The sequence below is a fragment of the Haliotis rufescens genome, unplaced genomic scaffold (assembly GCF_023055435.1).
Source record: "Haliotis rufescens isolate VD_foot unplaced genomic scaffold, xgHalRufe1.0.p SCAF_18, whole genome shotgun sequence".
NCBI classification, from domain to species: Eukaryota; Metazoa; Mollusca; class Gastropoda; order Lepetellida; family Haliotidae; genus Haliotis; species Haliotis rufescens.
In genome coordinates, this window is record NW_025963868.1 from 29,247,227 (window position 1) to 29,274,207 (window position 26,981).

At 40.1% G+C, this 26,981-nt stretch overlaps 1 protein-coding gene across 3 annotated transcripts in view; it reads right to left on the minus strand.

The window, feature by feature from the left end:
* Window positions 1–26,612, minus strand: part of LOC124117182 (protein turtle homolog A-like) — a 407,202-nt gene extending 380,590 nt beyond the window's left edge. For all 3 annotated transcript variants that reach the window (XM_048398558.1, XM_048398559.1, XM_048398557.1), the window contains exon 1: window positions 26,422–26,612. In XM_048398558.1, coding sequence (XP_048254515.1) covers window positions 26,422–26,479 — 58 coding nt within the window. In that variant the 5' untranslated portion in view covers window positions 26,480–26,612. The remainder of the gene's footprint in view (window positions 1–26,421) is intronic.
* Window positions 26,613–26,981: the final 369 nt, after the last annotated feature.

A 26,981-nucleotide genomic window follows, 5' to 3' on the forward strand; every position in this document is an offset into this window, starting at 1 on the left:
TGCAGCTGTGGGGAGCTGATATGTGTGACATTTAGCTGTGGGATGGAACATGAGAATATAATCCTGAAATATGAAAAAAGAAATTGAATTGCTGAAAACATTTTTCTCCCTTTTTTCCGTTGTATGATTGAAGGAAGGATTTGATGGAAATAGATGAATGAAGGCATAGATTGCTGGATGGAGGAGTGGATTGATGGTCAGTGGAAAAGAGGGTGGAGGATGGTTTATGGAATGAGAAGATGGATGGATAGATTGATGGATGAATTACAGATAGATGGATGGGTGGGTGGATCGATTGATTGATTGATTGATGGATGGTTGAATGGACAGTCGGATGATGATAGATGATAGATGGATGGATGGGTTGGAAGGTGGTCGGGTCGGATTGATTGATTGATGGTTGAAGTTACAGTCAGATGATGGATGATGAATGATGGATGGATGGATGGATGGATGGATTGATTGATGGATGGATGGTTGGATGGACAGTCGGATGATGGATGATGATGGATGATGATAGATGAAAGATGATAGATGGTAGATGATAGATAATAGATGGGTTGGTAGGTGGTCGGGTCGGATTGATTGATTGATGGTTAAAGTTACAGTCAGATCATGGATGATGAATGATGGATGGATGGGTGGATGGATGGATGGATGGATGACTGGATGATGGATGGACAGTCAGATGATGATAGATGATGGATGGATGGATGGATGGATAATGGAAAGATGGATGGATGAGGGCTCAAAATTAACATAAATCTGCTGGACAGAGACTAGTAAAATTCAGGCAGGGCTATTGGGTATGTGGACTTCCAGTTTCACCATCAGGTAGATGGAATCATTGTAGCAAATCATTTTTGCAGACTTTTGAAAACAAACTTATTTCTAAACCTCGACGAACTTGGATGAATGAGGGAATGAACTTGGACCATTTGAATGAACGAACTTGGATCATTCAAACAAATGAATCGACTTTCGCAAATCAAATGAAAACAACTCAATTTCAGAAAAATAATTTGGATTCCTACAACAAAATTAAATTTGACACGACTTCCTCCATGTGAAAACCGTTGTTCATCACGAGGGTATTCAAACAGTCATACAGGGTGGCCCTGTGAACTTTTCACCTTTACCCCTTGACCTCCAGTTTAAAAGGTTGGATTTGAAGACAGGCCGCGCTGACACAATGGTTAGAGAATGTCGTTCCTCCAGGTGGCTGGCGGAGCTCAGTCGCGCTTCATTTCAACACAAAGATTGCATGACCCGATTTCTCATAATGACATACTTGTGGTAATATCCTCAAAATAAAGACGCGAACAAGCCGAGATGAAAGGCATTTGAAAACGATGAGGAGGGTAATACTGTTGTGGAATTCCCTCTCGAACTGCCCTTGAACACCTCGGAGCGGCCGGTTCCTCCATCAGAGAGCTTATGCTTAACACGGGAACGTATCAATCATTCTGAATCCATTTTCATCAAAAAAATCTGACACATAAAGTAATTATTATTTCACTTGTCAGACACAGTAGGCTGTGATTTAGAAGACAGAGTCATTGGGAATTCATCAACATAGGAACTGGATGTCGGAACTCAGTAGAATGCCAATTTCACACCGTCGAATCCACATTGTTCATTTGTAGAAGAGCCCAAAGCATTTTTGTAGCATGACAAATTGTGTGGAAGTATCAGCTCTGTGTCTTTCTATGACTGAACCACAACAAATATTACTTGCTTTGTGAGTTGAGACGGTATGAGTGAATAGTGTTGAACATCAACATTTTGCTGCAAGACACAGACAGGCCGAACAGTTGCTGACTCAATACATAACCGTAACTACATTTCAGTAGTCTGCCTCACTGTCCCTGAATCATATTATGTCCCCTTCTGCCCAGCCCTTTCTGTGATGCAAAATCCCTATATGAAGCAAGTCTAGATTTTCCTCAATCTCCCATATCACTGGTGCTCCTTTTCAATTTAAATGGAGTTATTTGTTTCCATCAAAATTATATACCGTATTCGACGTAATAAGCGCCCAGGGCGCTCTCAAAATTAGAAATAGGGGTCTCTTATTAGAATATTATTTTGGTGAAAAAAAAAACGGAGTTGAGAGATAAATTTCTTGGTTTATGCTGACAGCCTGAAATGTTTATGTATTAATTGCCCATAATTTAGGGTGCATATAACACACGAGTGTGTATTATTCGCGAAAGAATAAGTCTTGTGTACATTGATCAATCGGAAGGGGTGCCAATTGGGATTGTTCACTAGCCAATATATTAGCAAATATCACCGTGGGCGCTTATTACGTTGAATACGGTAGTCTAAGCGTGAGTCTAACATTTCAGCAGCGGCCCCAGAATATAAACGTGGTGAAACCTGCAGTACTGGTGACTGGTTACTGGAGTTACAGTTTTCTTGTGAATGTAGTTATCCCATCAGTTGGTAAATACAACAGAACAACTGGTATATAAATGAACTACGCTGCTGATAGTGAAATAGTACAGATGAAAGTATTTCTCAACTACTATTAAGGATTCCTTGGAGTGTGAGTGAGTGAGTGAGTGAGTGAGTGAGTGAGTGAGTGAGTGAGTGAGTGAGTGAGTGAGTGAGTGAGTGAGTGAGTGAGTGAGTGAGTGATTTTAGCAATATTCCAGCAATATCACGGCAGGGGACCCCAGAAAATGGGCTCCACACATTGTACCCTTTCGAGGAATTGAACCCGGGTCTATATGACAGCGGTCTGTAAATAATCGAGTCTGGACCAGACAATCCAGTGATTAATATCATGAGCATCAATCCAAGCAATTGGGATGCGATGACATGCATCAACCAAGTCAGCGAGCCTGACCACCCGATCCCGTTAGTCGCCTCTTACGACAAGCATAGTCGCCTTAATGGAAAAACTTGACGACATCCTGCATTTTGCACAATTTTGAACCACTTACAGACACATAAAACCTCATTTTTTACCTGAGGTCACCACAAAGTTCTGAACCATTTTTTAAGTGAGACATAAAATGGCACTCTTAGTTGCTACCCTTGTCACAGCATCACTTATACAAGAAATTTAAAATGAAATATTCTTAATAATACATGAGTGCCCAACAGCTATCGATTTCCAAAGTTCAACCAAGTTGAATGGATTTCAACACAAAGATTTCCTCTGAGAATGCACCTACAAACAATGCCAGCATTTACAGTAATTGGTCTGCAGACAAGCAGAGGCTCGCTCTGCCAGTACAGCTGACTTAATGGCACCTGTCTCATAAAGAACTCTTAACAACGATCAGATCACAACAACACTTCAGCGAGGTACCTCATCCTACAACAACAATACTGTGTCAACATAACGCAGATAGATCCTAATGGAGTATTAATTAACTTCAGCTTGTTACCCGAGACTCTGAATCGGTGTGTTCGTGCTACGCTCGACCAAGCAACTTATCAATGGGTTGTAGAACCAGCCAGCCGAAACACGATTTTCTTTCACTCCCATAGTGCAATTTTTCTTGTTTGTGGGAAAGCCGCAAAGATGGATGAGGGTTTGATTTGGAGAGATTGCTGTGCTGGGGTCGAGATCCCGGCAACACGACAAGGTATCAGGCTTGTAGCATACAGTAACAAGCCAACAAGCCGTAATGGGGTATTGTCAACTGCTACTGTTGAAAGTGGGATTTCCTACGTGACAAATTTGAAACAGATGGTGAAGATCAGGGTTTGTTTGGTGACATGAATCTCTCGGCTATTTGTCACCCGAGATCAATGTTGTTGAACTGGCGAATATTTGAACTGTGGACTTCACGATGGGATCTCGAGGATATCACAGACATTGCTTTGCACTCTTTCCTGGCGAAAGTTGATGATCATGAAGTTTGAATTGCGGGTGTATTGAAAATAAAATTGTCCACAGGGACTAAGTGTAATTATGTTAAATTCTTTTAGAATATTCTCAGTTTCAACATGGAACGTTTGCATAATAAAAAATCTTTTATCTTGTATTTCCCCTGGTGATGCCAAGAGAAGAATAGTCAATCTCCCAGACCCTACAGAATAAATTAGTCCAACTTAAGTCTAGAATGATTGGGAAAGTCTTAACATCGTTCTAGGCTCCATTTGGATTTTTTGTTTAATTTTTTGTTTATTTTTATTTTTATTTTTTATTTATTTATTATTATTATATTTTCTTTATTTTCTTTTTTTTGGTGGGAGGGGTAGATATATTATATATATATATTTTAAATAAAATATATTTATTTCTGGGACTAAATGATAGCCTAAGGACAGAATGATAGCTTGGTCTACAGAAGTCAGGCAAAGACTAGTTGGATATTTTATGTTGTAAATCTATTTTCTTGTTTTCTGCATTGAATCCCATTTTCTGCTCTGCTTTGAACTAGTCAGCTGTGGCTCACTTCCTCTGCCCCAACTCAAGGTCATGTATTTCTTCTTTTTTCATTGACAATCTCGCCTGGTTATTGTCTCCCAAAACAAAACCCCGTGAATCAAGTGACTGTCAGGAAAAGAAAACGAATGACTGACATGGCGGTAAACCTTCCAGTTCCAGTTTGCCATGGTGGAGGAACTGGCTTGCTTGCCCATCTGCCTTGCCCGTCTGCCTTGCCCGTCTGCCTATCACGTCTGCCTTGCCCGTCTGCCCTTGCCCGCCTGCCTTGCCCGTCGGCTTTGCCCGCCTGCCTTGCCCGCCTGCCTATCACGTCTGCCTTTGCCCGTCTGCCTTGCCCGTCTGCTTTGCCCGTCTGCCTATCACGTCTGCCTTGCCCGTCTGCCTTTGCCCGCCTGCCTTGCCCGTCTGCCCAGACAACGGAGGAGGCATCGCATTTCTTCTACTCGCTCATAACAGCAAGATTTGCTCCTCAATTTATCATAAGTCAGAGTCCAGTATGTAAATTGGACGTCTATTATGTACATTTACCGAAGATTGAAAACATTTTTTAATAATTTCAACTGCAGATTACTGTCGAGGGACACGTAATCTGTATGATAATGGTAACCTAGAAGACTGCTATCCGTCATGTCACTTCAACTATGCAAATTTAACAGATAATCAGCTTCAAAATTAGGAAATCTTATTCTGTGTCATGGCCTAAAGTGATTAAAGGGAGACAAGGTCAAAATAAGTTAAACCATTCAGTTGAATATACATGGAAATAGCGACCAAGCCATCACAATGACAAATCGTCCACAAATAGTCAGATAGCTATAATCACTTATACTTTTCGCATGCCTTTATCGTGGAGTCAAATTTCTTTGGCGAAATCTTGTTTTTATTTCTGTTTTTAGATTCATACTTTGTAGCAGAAATATTTCCTAAATTATTAATAACACAGAAACATGAGATCGTATAGATCTATTTTGCTTCCATGAATATCAAAAAGTTCCATATTGCATTACCAACTGGCTGAAGACTGGAGTTGTCTTTAACAGTTTTATGTCTTTCATCTTGAATCCAACTCATTTCAACCAGTCATGGGTGAACATTACAATTACGGAGAAACTTGCAACCCACCACCACCCAATCAAATATCAAAAATTATTTATTAATAAAAAAATTAAATGATAAGAAAATATTTTTAAAGGAAATTTGCAATTACCATTAAAAGTCTGATATACTGTAAATCGTGAAATTAATGAGTCTCCAAAAGAATGTGACTGCTGGCCCTGGCCCTGGCCCTGGCCCATTGCCAAAAATGTGACACAATATGAATGCGACACCCCCCTACTATCAAGAATCAGTGGATTGATATATAAAGAAAATGTCTTCTGTCAGGTTTACAGGAGAATCCTAAACTTAATCTTGCCCTTGTCTTGGCCCCAGCAGTGACAATTCACAGGATGTAATTAGTGTTTGAATGACATTGTTTATATACTTGTTTCAAGTGCTGCTCAATAAACATTGATAGTTGTTTGTTTTTAGCGTATGTCTAAGTTTGTATTTCTGCCTTTGCAATAATTGGTTGGACTAGTACTTAAATTGAGCCAAGAACATGCCAAACCAATGCTTAAAAACCTAGAAACATCATCAGGAGGCAACCGGGATTCGAACCCAATATCAGAGGATACTGGATCTCCTAAGGGAAGTAACTCTCAACAGCAAACTGCAGCACGTTAGACACCTCGGCCAGCTGGGGCCCTGGAGCTGGTATGAGGATATTATCAGTTTTCCATCGCCAGCTAGTATTGCATTCCATGAAACCCACTGCAGATGTCAACCCTGATGTAATCGTTCTGATATAGTTTTAATTATTTTCCAAGTTTAATGGACATTTGATGATGCATGTAACGGAACTGTCATGTATGCAAATCCCACAAAAATATCGTTTCTACTAATCTGGTGGAATTACACTGTAATACATTTAATGCATTTTTCATGCAGTAATCATTTTGACATTCAACAAATATCTCTAACGTTGCAAAAAAAATTGCAAAAAATCAATAATTTCTTTAGTTTTGGGAGCAACTAAATATTTGACAACTCAGCACAAATTCTTCCATTTTGAACTGAAGTAATGCTGTCTTATTCAGCTAATGAAATATTGTTCAATGTTGTCCTTTACAGAGTGACTGAGCTCTCGTCCATTTTTCATAATATTGAATCCACACGGAGTGTTCCTCACTGGCTTCCAACAGAAACCAGACCGCCTCTGTGATCTGGTGGTAGAGCGTCTGCCCGGAGAGTGGAAGGTCCAAAATTCGATGCCCGGCCACGTCAGACCGCCTCTGTGATCTGGTGGTAGAGCGTCCGCCCGGAGAGCGGAAGGTCCGAAGTTCAAACCCCGGCCACGTCAGACCGCCTCTGTGATCTGGTGGTAGAGCGTCCGCCCGGAGAGTGGAAGGTCCGAAGTTCGATCCCCGGCCACGTCAGACCGCCTCTGTGATCTGGAGGTAGAGCATCCGCCCGGAGAGCGGAAGGTCCGAAGTTCGATCCCCGGCCACGTCAGACTGCCTCCATGGTCTGGTGGTAGAGTGTCCGCCCGGACAGCGGGGTTTGATCCTTGGCCGCGTCATAAAGACGTTAAAATATGGTACTTGTTGTTACCCTGTCTGGCGCTCGGTATTTAGGGGCTAAAACAAGGACTGGTCGGCTCAGAGTCAGTATACTGTGTCTGAGTGGGGTATTCATGTTAAACTGCGGCATGGTATCTCAGTGAGCTAGCACTATAAATCGGCATCAGTCCGGACTAGTACAAGCAGCCACACACACACACATGTGCATGCACGTCTCTGAATAAGTGCAAAAACCCCATTTCACCTCACCTCACCTCACCTCACCCCCAACAGAAACTGAACGGTGGATGTAACAACACTGATTCCTGCATGTATTTTCCGGATTCGAAACCCGAATTCATAATTAAAAATATGCACTGACATGTCAGGTGGGTAATATCAAGATAACAAGATGTAACTCTGCTGACAAGTTAAGTATGTAATACCAGCAGTTATATCAGAGGTAGACCTATTGTTATCAAGATAACAAGATGTAACTCTGCTAACAAGTTAGGTAGGTAATACCAGCAGTTATAGCACTGTGACGCTGCTGCCGGACATGTATGTTATCCACTTAACCGAGGGAGCTTCCTTCTGGCCTAACATCGCCTCCTGCAGTCCAGCAAATTAATGGAGAACTCCCGGAATCAATAAGACTCAGCCTGCTCTTATAATTAACCTCGGTGCTTGCCGCTTCTGTGAGCGATATCTATAAAAGTGTGCTGTTTTGCACATGCCTGAGTGGATGCCATCGTCTCCCTGGAGCGGTTCAAGCGCGTCTCATTATGTCCATGTAATACCCTTTCCTTCCGTCCAAGACAGAGATGGCAAGCAGAGTGTCATTGTCGCACAGCTGCCTGTTCATATCCCTCCAACCCCCTCTCAGTGGTCTACTCCTGTATTTAAGACATACGCTATCAGATAATAATGGTGCCATATGACACAGCCATCTTGTTCGGTCATCTCAATAATATTCTCATTCGGTCATCTCAATAATATTCTCATCTGGTCATCTCAATAATATTCTTATCTGGTCATCTCAATAATATTCTCATTCGGTCATCTCAATAGTATTCTCATTCGGTCATCTCAATAATATTCTCATTCGGTCATCTCAATAATATTCTTATTCGGTCATCTCAATAATATTCTTATCTGGTTATCTCAATAATATTCTTATCAGGTCATCTCAATAATATTCTTATCAGGTCATCTCAATAATATTCTTATCTGGTCATCTCAATAATATTCTTATTCGGTCATCTCAATAATATTCCTATCAGGTCATCTCAATAATATTCTTTTCTGGTCATCTCAATAATATTCTTTTTCGCTTATCTCAATAATATTCTTATCTGGTCATCTGAATAATATTCTTATTCGGTCATCTCAATAATATTCTTATCAGGTCATCTCAATAATATTCTTATCAGGTCATCTCAATAATATTCTTATCTGGTCATCTCAATAATATGATTATCGGGTCATCTCAACAATATTCTTATCAGGTCATCTCAATAATATTCTTATCAGGTCATCTCAATAATATTCTTATCAGGTCATCTCAATAATATTCTTTTCTGGTCATGTCAATAATATTCTTATCTGGTCATCTCAATAATATTCTTATCAGGTCATCTCAATAATATTATTATCTGGTCATCTCAATAATATTATTATCTGGTCATCTCAATAATATTCTTTTCTGGTCATGTCAATAATATTCTTATCTGGTCATCTCAATAATATTCTTATCAGGTTATCTCAATAATATTCTTATCAGGTCATCTCAATAATATTATTATCTGGTCATCTCAATAATATTATTATCTGGTCATCTCAATAATATTCTTATTCCGTCATCTCAATAATATCCTTTTTCGGTCATCTCAATGATATTCTTTTTTTGATTGAATTCTAAATACAGACTTTCATAACATTTCAGGATTTCTACTAATATGTTATTTATTAACATCCCCATGTTGACCAATTCTGATGTCCTATTTTTGAATTCCTGAAACTCTGGACACTTTTTTCACGCTATCCCAGCAACTGTCACATGACATGATGCGAACACCACCATCAGCAGCAACATCAAATTAGTGTTGCTTCATCATATGAACCTTCCAACAGAGTTTTCCAGAGTCTCAGCAGCATATTCCGACAGCCTCATAATTAAATTCTAGAAATATCTGGAAATACATTATTTCTACTGTGTTCTGCAGCTGGCTGACAATGATATTACACAAAGTTTTGTTGTATTCTTAGCAAAGCCAAAAATAGGCGGTGATGAGGAGGGTATTTCCATTGTACAGCGGTCTACAGTTCAAACACTTCACATACGTCTGTCTTAGAGACAAACAGTAATCATGAATTGGAAATACGAAATGTATATTTGAAGGGCTTGGTAGCAGCAACTGACAGTGTCAGCCAGTTTGAAATAAAATGTCACTCAATATTCCAGCAATATTCCAGCAATATTCCAGCAATAGTGAGTGAGTTGGGTTGAAAGCCACTTTGAACAGTATTCCAGTCACATCGGCGTGTCAGCTTAAGGTGGACGAAAGCCCAAAGTGATGCAGGTTTCAGACGTTTACCACTTCGGTGAAACCCAAGAGCACGGGTATGGTGCTAACAAACCTAGAAACATAATCGGGGCGAACCGGGATTCGAACCCACAACCATAGGTTTCTGGCATGCCCAAGGGACACAATTCTGCACAGCGAATCACGGCGCCTTGGACGACTGGGCCACCCGTGCCCCCCCTGTGCCTGATAGAGACAAAGTAGCTTGTTTATTATTTCCGTGAAAATCATGGAGAGATCACCTGTCATGGTCAGATTAGGTCCCTTCAAGTCCCCAAATTGGATGTCATGTCAGCATTGACCACTGCTTGCTGCTAAGTGCCGACTCATGATCCCGGCTGACGGGAAGCAACAAACGACTTAGAAGACATTGAATATTCTTCCAATACAATTACTAGAGATTTCCCCACAACTACCGATCACTTTTAAAGGACGAGCCTGCCTGCCTGTCCCGCGCTACGACGTCAAGATGGAACACAGATGCCATGGATGATTGCAGGGTGAAGTTCCATGTTGATTTATGCTGATTCTGCAAATCTGCCTGCACAGAGCAGGTTTCCATGGAATTATCGTTAACGGATGTTAACAGTGCATATATGAAACAAAACAAACTGGGATCATGAATATGTTTGGGGATATTTTTTTGTCATGCAGTGAGGTGAGGTGAGGTGAAATTTGGTTTAACGTCACGTCCAAGGTTATTGCACTTTTATAGCGACGTGCATGCACGTGTCTGTCTGTCTGTCTGTCTGTCTGTCTGTCTGTCTGCCTGCCTGCTTGTACTAGTCCGGACTGATGCCGATTTATAGTGCTAGCCCACTGAGATACCATGCCCCAGTTTAACATGCATAACCCACTCAGACACAGTATACTGACTCCGAGCCGACCAGTCCTTGTTTTAGCCCCTTAATGCCGAGCACCAGACAGGGTAACAACAAGTACCATCTTTTAATGTCTTTTGGTATGATGCGGTCGGGGATCGAACCCCGGACCTTCCGCTATCTGGGCGGACACTCTACCACAAGACAACGGAGGCGGTCTTTTTTTTTCTTTTTTTCTTTTCTTTTTTGGTCATGAAGACTGAGCACACAATTTCATAAAAATATAAAAATAGTCCAAAAATATTCATGATCCCTAACTATTTTTGTAGAGTATATATGTAGAGTATCATTTGACAAGATTGTTGTATGAGCTCTGAATATGACCATCATAGGGAATAATCAGGCTTATTTTAAGGGGAAGCCCATTATGGGCAGAGCGGGGCTCAGCTCGGCATAAAGATTACACATCGTGGTTGTAGCTCACCATCAGGCCCAAGAATCATGACTTGAGCCACAATCTGCCATGCGAGGCCCTCCCACCTTCTTCCATGATAGATGACTTGGACTTGAGAACACAGAGATTCCTCAGATTTCAACTACCATATTTGACGTAATAAGTGCCCAGGGCGCTCTCAAAATTAGAAATAGGGGGCTCTTATTTGATTAAAATTTGAGTTGAAAGATCTAAATTTCGTGGTTTATGCTGACAGCCTGAAATGATACAAAAGAAAAGTCGGTGCATATTATACACGACAGATATATTTTTCCAGAATTTAATTGCCCATAATTAAGGGTGCATATAACACAGGGATGCGTATTATACGTGAATAAATAAGTCTTGTGTACATTGATCAATCGGAAGGGGAGCCAATTGGGATTGTTCACTTGCCAATATATTAGCAAATATCGCCGTGGGCAGTTATTGGAGGGAGGCGCTTATTACGTCGAATACGGTATACTTTTGGTGAGAGATTAATATTCTTGGATCCAGAAACATGTTTTTCTGTGATCTTGAATAATGCACTCAGCCTTGCAGAAAGAAATATGGTGTGGAAACCATTGTTCGTGATAATATAGAGTTGGGAAAATAAAGAAATTCTTTCCTGGGGTAGAATCTAACTCCCTGGAGTACTATATATGTAGTATGATTACATCAACCCTGAAGACCCAATTCAACCACTGTGACTGTTCCAGCCATACTGGGGGGCACGGGTGGCCCAGTCGTCTAAGGCGCCGCGATTCGCTGTGCAGAGTTGCGTCCCTTGGGCCCCCCAGAAACCTATGATTGTGGGTTCGAATCCCGGTTCGCCCCGATTATGTTTCTAGGTTTGTCAGCACCATACCCGTGCTCGTGGGTTTCACCGAAGTGGTAAACGTCTGAGACCTGCATCACTTGGGGCTTTCCTCCCACATTAAGCTGACACGCCGCGATATAACTGGAATACTGTTAAAAGCGGCGTTAAACCCAACTCACTCACTCACTCCAGCCATACTGTCACCATCAACTGTAACCGTGGAACCATGCACTGATGCATTGTGGAACTCCAGGTACAGACTGCTTCTGTGGTGATATGCTTGATATTCACGTGGAGTCATTCAGCAGTTTTATGCTGGAGTCCAATTACGTTTTATTATTCATTGGTGAATACGTAAAGTGTTCTGGCACACTCGGGCGATACAGCAAACAGGTGCTCCTATTCTGGCTGAGTTAGAAACTAATGTTCATTTTAACTTGCTTACAAAATGATCGACCATCTTCTTATATTTAAAGTGTCAGTCACTTTTTGTTCCGGATTTTACTAGTCTCAGGATGATGTTTCTTTCAGGCTCTGATTTTGTTGAAGTAAAAGGCGCAGATGCTAATTTTGTTTATTGCGATATAATCTGCATAACTCCAAACCTATCTAATGACATTTACAAGCTACAAAAGTTACGTGTCGATCTCTGTAGGTATGTGTCGATCTCTGTAGGTATGTGTCGATCTCTGTAGGTATGTGTCGATCTCTGTAGGTATATATCAATCATAAAGCCTCTCATCCCTTCCGTCCTCCATCTCTCCACTGTACTTTACTTTCAAGTGAGACCCTCTAACATTCATCACATATATAACTAGTTGTCAAGAAAACTAAATAAAACTATCAATAATGATGATGATGACAATGATTGATGATTGAGGATGATGACGACGACGACGATCATGATGACTGATCATGATGTTGATGATGATGATGATGATGATGATGATGATGATGATGACGGTGATGATGACGAGGATTGAGGATTGATAATGATGATCACAAGTGGGTCTCTGCATCAAAGGGTGATCCGGCCATGATTATTCTCTACCCTGACAGTTATGAAGTAATGCTAATGTCTCTTGTGACTAAACGTGTCCAGCTAAGCATTTGAAGGTTAGTATGACACACAGACTATTGATGTAACAATAACCCTCACTGAATACTGAATACTGAATACTGAATACTGAATCAGAATAGACAACCAGCATGGCAGTTCTGTCACATGAACTTGGCCCTCGTTTCGCCATCAAATAACTCCCACAGTAAGACATAAAACCATTTCTCTGATAGCTTTGAAGAAATTTACCAGTGTAACACACACACACACGCACGCACGCACGCACGCACGCACTCACACACGCACGCACGCACCAAACGCGCACGCACGCACGCACGCACGCACGCACACGCATACGCACACGCACACACACACAGATGGAAAATTCAATTCTCATGATGATATATTTATATGTTTTCGAGCTTCCTAACACGCACACAAGAAGCTGTTTTTGAAACACCTGTTATAATCAAACAATGAAAATGAGACAAGTTATTCCTATACCCATCTAGGGCCCTGCACTGAGGCATATTTGCCCTGATTCTGCATAGATACGAAAGGAGGTTGTCAGTTATTCATTACTATACAACAACAACGAAATTAGGGATCATAAATATTTTGGGGAAAACATTTTGTTTGTTTGTTTCTTGTATAACGCTGCACTCAGAAATATTCCAGCTACATGACAGCGGTCTGTAAATGGTTGAGTCTGGACCAGACAATCCAGTGATTTTTTTGTAGTGAAGACAGCACACAATTTCATGAAAATATCCAAAACAATATTCATCCACCCCCTCCATCCCACCCCACCCCACCCCACCCCATCCAATGTTGACAGTGTTAGAGGAACCAGCAGGGTTGTTGTGATATTTCATTTGGCCACCAATAATTCTAGGAATTATTTGCATTTTTCATATGGAAAATAAATAATTTTATCATATCTATATATGTTTAGATATTTATCACATTTCTCATACACTTTATCTGATCAGTTTCTCGGAGTATAATTATCTAAATTTTTTCACTATCTTCCCAAGTGAGCATATTTTATCCTGTAGAATATTAAGATTATAATCTTTATATGTTCATAATTAATATAATTATTGATATCTGTTACACCCTATCTGATCAGTTTATCACAACATAATTATCAAATTTCATTCAATCTTTTCATACATCAGCATATTTGTCATACAGAATATTATCTACATTCGTTTACCTCCAAATTGCATGTTGATGCAGTATATGTGAACAGTCTTATGATGAAACTATTTCATCAATACAATGTCCACTTATCATGGGTAATCCCATCAATGACTTGGCCACAATCAACCAATCTATCGAGTGGTCGGCCGGCTTCTCTGGTCGACCCGACCCTGCAGTACTAACCTAGATACTAATGAGGTCTGCTTCAGCTGCTGCTGCTGTTGCTGCCGTTGCCGATAGATGAACAGACAATTTCCTTCATGAAAGAAGAAACCTGGTGTGTCTCTTTTCACTCTTCAAAACGAAGCAAATTCAAGGGGTCAAAACTTCAAGATTTTGGGTTCATTAAATTAACTTCGGTACTACAGAAGAAAAAACACAAGATGCAATTATTCCTATGTTTGTTTTCGTTTGTTTTGGGTCACATTCAGAAATATTCCAGCAAAATGATGCCGGTCCATTGATAATCCAGAATGGGTCAGAGGTGAGGTGAAATGGGGTTTAACGTCTTGTCCAAGATTATTGCACTTATATAGCGACATGCATGTACGTGTGTGTGTTGCTGCTTGTACTAGTTCGGACTGATGCCGATTTATAGTGCTATAGCCCACTGAGATACCATGCCGCAGTTTAACATGAATACCCCACTCAGACACAGTATACTGACTCCGAGCCGACCAGTCCTTGTTTTAGACCCTTATTGCCGAGCGCCAGACAGGGTAACAACAAGTACCATCTTTTAACATCTTTTGGTCTGATGCGGCCAGGGATGGAACCAGCATGGGTCAGAGAAGCTAGGGATTGACCTAATAAGCAACTATGCACAGTCAGGATTGATTTCATCCATCGTAGTACCCATTGGGGAATCAAATTTAGGTCTAGAGCATCCCAAGCAAGGCTTGAACCACTGGGCTAGCCAACATCCCCAGGGACATAGATGGAAACACAGCTGAGGGTAATTAACATAAAGCAATATCAAACACGTAAAATGTTGAATTTTGGGAGGGTAATGACAAAATTGCTTATCTCCCATCGAGTTATTGGCACTAATTTCAGCATTTCACGTCAACAATCTGCACAGTTCATGCAACAACAAGTTTTATACCGATAAATTATTACTGAAATATCTCCAATTCTATTATAACATTTAATGATGTACATAAATTCGATTCAAACAAAACCAATAGAAAAAAAGATATTATTTAAAAACAAGAATAATATTCAGATTGAAATGGCCACAATGTTGAAACGCATGGGTGCTGCCAGCGCATAATATATTGTTCTTGTCACCATTACTTAATTATTGAATACAACGGCACATCAAAGTGGAAGATAAATTGAACATTCAGCCATTGTGCTGTTGCCGATCTGTTTATCATTGGTCATGGCCCAGTGAATGTATTGAGTCAGAAGCAGGCAATGTTTTTCCATGGTCCTATATAATTCATTAGTACTGCTGATACAGCAATAGTTCAACACAGTATCACCACATCTATGGGCTCAACACAAGATGTCACACTGAGTGATCACAATATAATCAGATATATTGCTATATCACAATAAAGTTTATTTTTTGTTTTATTGATAAGCCTGGTCCCAGTATATGATATAATCAGTTAAATTGTTTTATCATAATAAAGTTTATTTTTGTTTTACTGATAAGCCTCAATATATGATATAATCAGTTAAATTGTAATATCACAATAAAGTTTATTTTTGTTTTATTTAAAAGCCTGGTCCCAATATGATATAATCAGTTAAATTGTTTTATCATAATAAAGTTTATTTTTGTTTTACTGATAAGCCTCAATATATGATATAATCAGTTAAGTTGTTATATCACAACAAAGTTTAGTTTTGTTTTATTTAAAAGCCTGGTCCCAGTATATGATATAATCAGTTAAATTGTTTTTTCACAACAAAGTTTAGTTTTGTTTTATTTATAAGCCTGGTCCCAGTTTATGATATAATCAGTTAAATTGTTTTATCATAACAAAGTTTATTTTTGTTTTACTGATAAGCCTCAATATATGATATAATCAGTTAAATTGTTTTTTCACAACAAAGTTTAGTTTTGTTTTATTTATAAGCCTGGTCCCAGTTTATGATATAATCAGTAAAATTGTTATATCACAATAAAGTTTATTTTTGTATTACTGATAAGCCTCAATATATGATATAATCAGTAAAATTGTTATATCACAATAAAGTTTATTTGTGTTTTATTGATAAACCTGATCCCAATATGATATAATCAGTTAAACTGTTATATCACATTAAAGTTTAGTTTTGTTTTATTGATAAACCTGATCCCAATATGATATAATCAGTTAAATTGTTATATCATAATAAAGTTTATTTTTGTTTTATTGATAAGCCTCAATATATGATATAATCAGTTAAACCTGCTTCACACACAGCAACATCCTGGCAGGGACACCTAGAACCTGCTTCACACACAGCAACATCCTGGCAAGGAAACCTCGAACATGCTTCACACACAGCAACATCCTGGCAGGGACACCTAGAACCTGCTTCACACACAGCAACATCCTGGCAGGGAAACCTCGAACATGCTTCACACACAGCAACATCCTGGCAGGGACACCTCGAACCTGCTTCACACACAGCAACATCCTGGCAGGGACAACTCGAACCTGCTTCACACACAGCAACATCCTGGCAGGGACACCTCGAACCTGCTTCACACACAGCAACATCCTGGCAAGGAAACCTCTAAAGTGCTTCACACACAGCAACATCCTGGCAGGGACACCTAGAACATGCTTCACACACAGCAACATCCTGGCAGGGATACCTAGAACCTGCTTCACACACAGCAACATCCTGGCAGGGACACCTAGAACCTGCTTCACACACAGCAACATTCTGGCAGGAACACCTAGAACATGCTTCACACACAGCAACATCCTGGCAGGGACACCTCGAACCTGCTTCACACACAACAACATCCTGGCAAGGAAACCTCTAAAGTGCTTCACACACAGCAACATCCTGGCAGGGACACCTAGAACCTGCTTCACACACAGCAACATCCTGGCAAGGAAACCTCTAAAGTGCTTCACACACAGCAACATCCTGGCAGGGACACCTAGAACATGCTTCACACACAGCAACATCCTGGCAGGGACACCTAGAACCTGCTTCACACACAGCAACATTCTGGCAGGAACACCTAGAACATGCTTCACACACAGCAACATCCTGAGAGGGACACCTAGAACCTGCTTCACACACAGCAACATCCTGGCAGGGACACCTAGAACCTGCTTCACACACAGCAACATTCTGGCAGGAACACCTAGAACATGCTTCACACACAGCAACATCCTGAGAGGGACACCTAGAACCTGCTTCACACACAGAACCTGCTTCACACACAGCAACATCCTGGCAGGGACACCTAGAACCTGCTTCACACACAGCAACATCCTGGCAAGGAAACCTCGAACAAGCTTCACAAATATTTTCCCCAAGTGGAGAATCAATTCCAGGTGCTCGGCGTGAAGATGAAACGCTTAAACCACTAAGCCACCCCGACAATAAAACCCGCACAAAACATGAAACTGTGCGAGCCCACAAACACAACATAAATATTCAAGCAGGGAGAAACACACGCAAACACATCTCATAATCCACATCAGCCTCTGTGATTAACAATTCAACGACTTGGATCCCAAAACATCCTGTCCATAGTAATGCCACCCAAGTAATTCCGCCACTTTCATTAATTACAGGGCGATTGTATCCTGATCAGCTGCGGATCCCACACAGGCTTCCTCCTCCGTCTGGGGGCTGCTTCCGTGTGGGGCGGCGAGGCAGAAACGCTGCACATACACAGCGCAGGTTGACGGGATCTTGTATGTGTTTTACAGGTCTTCAGAGGTTTCTCGTAAATTTGCAGCCGAAGCTGAAAGACGGTGTTGGTATGGATGGAGAGGCTGCATGCAAGTTGGAGACACTTCTGTCAGAGATAGCTTCGGTGAAGCAGGAGAGACTCTTCATACACATTAAAGGCCTGTTACCGAGTGAGTGAGTGAGTGAGTGAGTATGGTTTTACGCCGCTTTTAGCAATATTCCAGCAATATCACGGCGGGGACACCAGAAATGGGTTTCACACATAGTACCTGTTACCGTGTCAGCAAAACAAGGAGCATGGGTGGGTGGGTGAGTGAGTGGGTGGGTGGGTGGGTTGGTGAGTGAGTGAGTGAGTGAGTGAGTACGCCAGAAGCGGGCTTCACACATTGTACCCATGATGTTTGATTCCCCTCTATATTCTCAGCAGGGAACAATACTGACATTCCACATCATCAGTGTATAACATTCTATATTCTCAGCAGGGAACAATACTGACATTCCACATCATCAGTGTATAACATTCTATATTCTCAGCAGGGAACAATACTGACACTCCACATGATCAGTGTATAACATTCTATATTCTCAGCAGGGAACAATACTGGCATTCCACATAATCAGTGTATAACATTCTATATTCTCAGCAGGGAACAATACTGACATGCCACATCATTAGTGTATAACATTCTATATTCTCAGCAGGGAACAATACTGGCATTCCACATCATTAGTGTATAACATTCTATATTCTCAGCAGGGAACAATACTGGCATTCCACATAATCAGTGTATAACATTCTATATTCTCAGCAGGGAACAATACTGACATTCCACATTATCAGTGTATAACATTCTATATTCTCAGCAGGGAACAATACTGACATTCCACATGATCAGTGTATAACATTCTATATTCTCAGCAGGGAACAATACTGACATTCCACATAATCAGTGTATAACATTCTATATTTTCAGCACGGAACAATACTGACATTCCACATGATCAGAGTATAACATTCTATATTACCAGCCTAGAACATCACCAAGGCCCTGAAAATTCCCTTTTCCCCCAACACTGTGCTTGAATATGCCAACATTATTCAAGCGAGTTCTGAGACAAAAACGTTGTTTTCCATGCTCAGTGTTCAGCTTCATCCAGGATGTTCATGCAAATACAAACATGCCTGCATCTTGCCGATCAAATTATACTTATTTTTGTGTATATACAAAGTGATATCGTCACATAAGACACGTCATAAAAAAATCCTTCACATCAAACGGTCATCACATTCTCTCTTACGTCCCTTCATCATAAGATGTAAAAAGTAATATCATCATGAAAACTGATTTAATAAAAATATGAATCAATACATGCGTAGACCTATCATTCAATGCATCTCATCACGGTAAATTTGCAATTCCTTGATACATCAGTGAATTGTGACCTCTCATGAGAGCCTGCAAATACTGGCACATCACCTGTTTAGATAGGGATGGAAATTAGCACCATCCTACTGGTCCAGACCAGTTTTGTTCACATTAAAGGTATTCCAAGGGCTAGAATTTAAAACATTACCGTATTCAGCTTAATAAGCGCCTCTCTCTAATAAGCGCCCACAGCGATATTTGCTAATACATTGGCTAGTGAACAATCCCTAAAAGCACCCCTTCTGATTGATCAATGGACAAAAGACTTATTTATTCGCGTATATTACTCACCCATGTGTTATATGCACCCTTAATTGTGGGCAATTAAATTCTGGAAAGATATATCTGTCATATATAAACATTTCAGGCTGTCACTTCAGCATAAACCACGAAATTTATCTTTCAACTCTGTTTCTTCCACGAAAATATTATTCTAATAAGAGCCCCCTATTTCTAATTTTGAGAGCGCTTATTACGTCGAATACGGTAGGCGGTATTGCTATATGTTATTATCTATATTGGGCCCTACAGGAATCAGGAACCTGGTGGTGTGCCATCATGATTTTAATCAGAACATTGCCAAGCTAATAAAAGGAAACCCTTCCAAGATTTAAACATGCTTAAATGAAACAGGGCTGGGACGATATACCAACTGTGCGATCCAATACGTATCATGATACCTTGCTCACGACCCGATACGTATCACGATACTTACATGTGCTCTTATCTGTGGTGCGTAAGCCATCTTTTCAATAGACAGGATGGCCATATATCTGGCACACTGATTTACAGTTGGCAGTGTAAGGATGGCGTAATTGACGAAAATATTAACATTTTCACAATTCAGTTTCCCTAGCAATTAGCGTTTGATGCATCATTTATAAAGGATACATTTACGTTAAGGGTCGATACTTTTTACTTAGTGTGAGATTGTGATTGATACTAGTGTCGAGAAGTAAAAAATAGCGATCCACCGATACATCAGTTTATCGTCCCAGTACTAAAATTAACACTTCTCAGTGTTTAAATACCTATCTGTCGGACCACCCAAGACAGTCTATTTCACTGACAGACGGGCAGTATTGAAAAATTCCATGCTCGATGGTCAGGAGTTAAAGTTGCTAAGTGGACAATCCACCAGTTTACTGTTATTTTCCGAGAACTAACATTAAACAGAACTATTCTTATGTTTACTGTTTTGTTACTTTTGTTTAGATATCCAGAAAATTCTGGACTGTCAAAATTTTATCTGGTCTGGTAACTTTGCAATGATGACGGTCCAGTTGTCTGACTTAAATTTGGGGGAATTTTATACACTGAAACTGTGATGTTCTGCATCTTGTGCTTACCATTATTTAACAATTACAAAGCATCGAATAACTCCGCTACAATACTTCCTGTCTTAAGATGATAAACAAATTAAAAAGAAACAGTAACTTTCAGCGAGATCGCCTTTGTGTTGCTAGAAATATCAGTTTGAGACAATCGAGCAGGCTCTGTACTGAGATATGGACTGTCTTCGGTGACCTAGTGGTGGAGTGAGTGAGTGAGTGAGTTGGGTTTAACGCCGCTTTTAACAGTATTCCAGTCATATCACGGCGTGTCAGCTTAATGTGGGAGGAAAGCCCGAAGTGATGCAGGTCTCAGATGTTTACCACTTCGGTGAAACCCACGAGCACGGGTATGGTGCTGACAAACCTAGAAACATAATTGGGGCGAACCGGGATTCGAACCCACAATCATAGGTTTCTGGCATGCCCAAGGGACGCAACTCTGCACAACGAATCGCGGCACCTTAGACGACTGGGCCACCCGTGACCCCCACCTAGTGGTGGAGATTTGTTGAGATATCAAGTATGATCTTTGTTTTGTAAAAATACATCACGTTGAAAAGTTAAATCATACACAAAGAGCATTTTCTCTCAGCATCCTTACGGTAAAGGATGGTAAAGAAGAGACATCAGAAGATGACAAGCCTCCCCGGCCCCCACAATGGTCACAGGCACCACTTTTAAAAAAAAAAATCATAAAATTAAAAGGCATTTTACCACATCTACTGTTAGTCAAGGCACCAGGCCTTCAAATCTCATCTTCCCAAAACAAGTGTGTCCACTAGCCTATATCAAAGCCTAGTTTTTACCCTTGCAAATCAAGTACTGTTAGTCAAGGCACCAAGCCTTCAAATCTCATCTTCCCAAAGCAAGTGTGTCCACTAGCCTATATCAAAGCCTAGTTTTTACCCTTGCAAATCAAGTACTGTTAGTCAAGGCACCAAGCCTTCAAATCTCATCTTCCCAAAGCAAGCGTGTCCACTAGCCTATATCAAAGCCTAGTTTTTACCCTTGCAAATCAAGTACTGTTAGTCAAGGCACCAAGCCTTCAAATCTCATCTTCCCGAGGCAAGTGTGTCCACTAGCCTATATCAAAGCCTAGTTTTTATCCTTGCCACATGAAGTACTGTTAGTCAAGGCACCAAGCCTTCAAATCTCTTCTTCCCAAAGCAAGCGTGTCCACAAGCCTATATCAAAGCCTAGTTTTTACCCTTGCCACATCAAGGCCACTTTTTTGGCTCGAACCTGGCGCCACCTTGCGTAGATCACGAGTTGTGCACCTTGTTATGAAAACATGATATCCAATCAGATCTCTGTTCTTCACAAAGATGACGACTACCATAGGTGATGACCTTGTCGATCAGAAAACGGAAACATCTGCGATTTCATCCCTGACACAAAAAACATAGGCAATCGTCAGGGGGGGGGGGGGGGGGGGGGTTAAAAGATGTAAATGACATATTAGTGTCCACAAAGGCAGGCAGTGGTAAATCACTTTCATACGAACGTGTACCAGTCGTGGATGTTGACTTTGTGAAACGATCTCTGATTGGACTATTGATATGTGGGAAAGTCCAATCATATTTAGCACAGGAAAGTGGGCAAGGGTGGAAACAAGACTTTGATAAAAAGGCTAGTGGACGCTCTTACCTTTGGAAGATTGCAAATCTTGTCTGGTTATCATGCTATAGTGTTTTAGTTCAGAGTTTAAATTGTTTCTTTAGAGCCGTGTTGATAGTTGTGTACTCAATTTTATTGTCCCCCATAAATTCATCTAATGAACTATTAAAAAAATTCCACTTTGTTGGTTCACCAATCAATCACCGATCAAATTACTTAATTAAAACATGACACTAGGGCTGGGATGGGTAACTCGGGTACTTGGGTCGGTCCTTAGTAAGACGCGGGTACCCACATGACTACCCGGACATGTGGTTAGTCACGTGATATTCTGTTTGATAACATTAACAATAAAACTCAATGGTTACACTACAAGTTTAGCTAATGTTCACATTTCATTCTCACCATGCAAGCATTCGTTCTGACTTTTATATGTTCGAGTAAGGATACAGCGTCTATCAACTGCAGTGTATGCATAAATCAGATCGTTGTATACATGTATCTGAATAGTTTTTGCCAGGGCTGCAGTAAAACAATTCCCATTCGGACATTTTGTTCCCAACTCTTGAGACCTATAGCGGGTATTCGGGTAGGGCTGGGTAATAGGGTGTCGGGTACCTGGGTAGAAAATTTGGACTTGTCCCAGCCCTACATGACACACCCATCTACAGTACAGGCCTAAGTAGATACATTGGGATTAGCACCTTGTGTAAAATCAACACTTTTTCTCTGTAATTACGACATTTTATCAGTTTGAGATAGTCGCATACTATTCAGTTTTAGGAAGAAAGCTAGCGACAGGGATTTATCGAGACCTGCTCAGAAGCCAATATTCGTGCCACAAATTTAATTACAAATTCCCAAATTGGAATTTAAAATTTCCCAATTCGTATTAATATATATAACTAATAACTGATCTTATGGATGGGATGGCTTTGTAGAGATTACCTATATCTCAAAGATAACAGGACCGATAATTAGAAATAGGTTTGAATATTTAGTTTTATATTATCACTTGCAATGCAATCTCAAAAAAAATCTTAAAATGCCTCTGAATTGGAGAAACTTAATTTTGTTTCCCAAATAAAGTTTTTCCAAAGTTGCCTGCCAGGGGTACTTACCGTATTCGACGTAATAAGCGCCCAGGCCGCTCTCAAAATTAGAAATAGGGGGCTCTTATTGGAATATTATTTCGTGAAAAAAAACAGAGTTGAAAGATAAATTTTGTGGTTTGCTGACAGCCTGAAATGTTTATGTACGGCAGATATGTTTTTCCAAAATTTAATTGCCCATAATTAATGGTGCATATGACACAGGAGTGCGTATTATACGGGAATGAATAAGTCTTGTTTACATTGATCAATCTGAAGGGGTGCTAATTGGGATTGTTCACGTGCCAATATATTAGCAAATATCGCCATGAGAGCGGGGTGCTTATTACGTCGAATACGGTAGTTAAGAAGATTGGATAAACCCCTAGGTGACTGAAAGACTTCACTGAAACAAGCAATGACTGTTAAGTTAGCCTTTAACGCTATCTCACGACAAACAATACCACTAATTATCAGGTGTGTAGCATGTGTTTATTCCACAGATGCTGTCACAATAAACACCTGTGGTATAACAGCATGTTACTGCAGAGTCAGACAGATACAACTGTATACACTGTGTATATATATACTCCAGTGGTACAACTAGCATATGTCACTCTGCAGGTATCTACACTATAACCTGCAGGGGTTCACTCATTTCTATACCTGTGAATAGCAATACAGTGCCTGTCCCCTACCCAGTGAAGATCCAGGGTAGAACAGGTCTTCAGCAACCCATGCTTGCCGTAAAAGGCAACAATGCTTGTCGTAAGAGGCGACTAACGGGATTGGGTGGTCAGACTCGCTGACTTAGTTGATGCATGTTCCCAATTGCGTAGATCGATGCTCATGATGTCAATCACTGGATTGTCTTGTCCAGACTCAATTATTTTACAGACCGCCGTCATGTAGCTGTAATATTGCTGAGTGCGGCGTTAAACAACAAACAAACAAACATTCATTTCTACTGGTTTACAGAGGACAATGAGTGTTCTGACCGTTTCAATACATTTTGTAGCAATATGATACCTATCAATGAGTTACATGAAAACGTAACAACTGCCATTCTAGCAAACACATTCCATGGAAATATCTTGAACTCTTCAGTGGCCAATATTTGGACCCAAGTCTGGAGCAAAGAATTTTTTGAATTCCAACTTTTGAACAAAATAAATCAGACACCTGCATCCATAATATCATCACATTCAATACATATAGAAGCTCAAAAAACATTTGGGCTACTTATGAAATATTCCAGAGGCCTTAGAGGGATGAATCTATCCCTGCATTAATAATAATAATAATGATAATAATAATAATAATAATAATAATACAGAAATAAAAAGAAACTGATTTGGTGGAATCGGACTAATAGTTGATGAGGAAATAAACAATGTCAAAACATATGTGCTTGTAATTGAACTACTTTTGCACTTTGGGCTTAATGTTCGGCCGATCGATGATATTTACCTTACTACCAACATTGCCCATAAACATCCCCATCCAACCTGATCCACCTGATTCTGTCTCACAGCAATTATCGGCTCTGTATCTCTCCTAGACGTTCCTATGTAAATCTTTAAAAAGCATCCTGATGATACAAAGTTCTTATCAGTCATTTGGAAAATAGCATCATAAATGATGAAGCAGTCTAATGAGAATATTTTCTTCTTCACATGTATAAGAAACAAGGTCATCAAACGTCTTTTAACGATTAAAACCAAAGACTAGATAAGTTCTAGTCTTGAGGCTGACACCCAAAATTTTGCAAAGGTAAACAAATATATTATCAAATATGGACTGAAGATATACTTTTTGTGTATCATTCTGATTGTGTCTGTAAAAAGAGAGTGTGTTTATCACGGACATTCACCTACATATTCTGTCTCCGAATGATCCTGAAAATCCGCAAACATACTGGTTCGTTTAACTGAAACGGGAAGCCTATGATATAAGCAGTATGCACAAAAAGTTGTTTTTTTCCACTGCTTGCATTCACGTGGCCACCATTATTCTGAAATGACCTTAAGGATAATGGGAATGTTAGCTGTTAACAGTTATATTATTCAAATTTAATAATTAATGACTGCAAAGACTTTAAAGATAATTCATGTAAATTATCAGACTGAATAATTTGATATGTACGCTATACAATTTTACAACATATTTTACTGTTGAGTTATACTTGACATTTAAAATTTATTATATAAAATTACACTTAATGAAACAGTATTAGATCTATATCAGGAGGAAATGGCATTTTTTCCTTGAATTTTTCCAAGGTGTTTCCATGGGAGACAAGAATCTATCATTGGGATAAAGGAATCAGGTGAAACAATGCTATTATGCCAAGAAAGTTTACAATATTATTTTTTTTAAATATATAAAAAAAACATTGGACAGAACGTGTGGATAGAGATCTGAGCCATACATCGATATATTTTCATTTTAACGCGGCCCGCCTGCACAACGTCTGGAAACACAGGTAACACAAAAGTTCGACAGAGCCGAATGATCTACGACTAGAGAAATCTCTCCAGAAGAATTGATCTATTTCTTATTTCACAGCGGAAACCGTCGCTACACTAATCTTCACGCCGGCACGAATGACACAAGAAAGAAACTGGCTGCATTTGGAACTACGCCAACTCCGACAAACGTGTAATTGTGCAGTTTCTGACTGAGTCAGAAGACATCATACAGTTATTGTTCTGAAGACAATGCTCAGACTAAAATAGCAATCTCAATTGCCTATGAAATAATCTCTTGTTGGATACTGGAGCCAATATAGTTGTAAGAAAAGTCGTATTTCAGTTTGCCAACAAACGCTCCGCACTCTGACAGCCACTGTAAACAAATGACTGCAACCCCCACGTGTTACGTGAAGTTTGACAAGCGCTATGCCGCTAGCTTCCGAGTGCATTCGCCGTTACTCACGGAGAAATAGCTGCACCGCCGAGTTGTCAACAGTGCAATATGAATGAAGCAAGCATGTAATCAAGTATAATTATCTAAATTGCCAAGTGACTCGCTGCACATCGCATATCTCGTGCGGCAAGTCTACGTGAAACTCAAAAGAAAGCGTGTTTACTTACCAAAAATTAGTAAAGCGATTCCTGTTAGAAAAACACATGGCATCAGGTCGCAATTCATGACAGTATCCACTCCGCTACCGCTAAGAATTCTCCATGCGATTGTCACAACACTTTCTATGCTTAATAAGTTCCTAGCTTCGAATTTGCAGCCAATTCACTGGTATATAATGAATCAATGCATGCATCCTTCTCTGTAGACAGTGTGCGGCTGTTTGATCTCACCCAGCCAATCAAAACTGGCGTACCTTCAGATCCTGACCAATCAAATCGTATATGGGAACAAAAGACTGAAACACTTTGACAAGGTCAGAGGTTGCTTGGCGCGCGTGCACCTGTTGATTTGTGCCCTCTGTTGGCGATGATAGGAACTAACTAGAGAAATCGATAAATCCTGCTTTCCTTACAACTGATAACACAAGTCTGAGCGAACCTCAGACGAAGCAGCCATTCCCGCGAACCCACGCAACCAAGCTATATTTTCACATAGACCATTACATTAAGTTCAATAAATAATACTATAAACATACACAACTGATTATCGGAGATTGAATATTTTAACA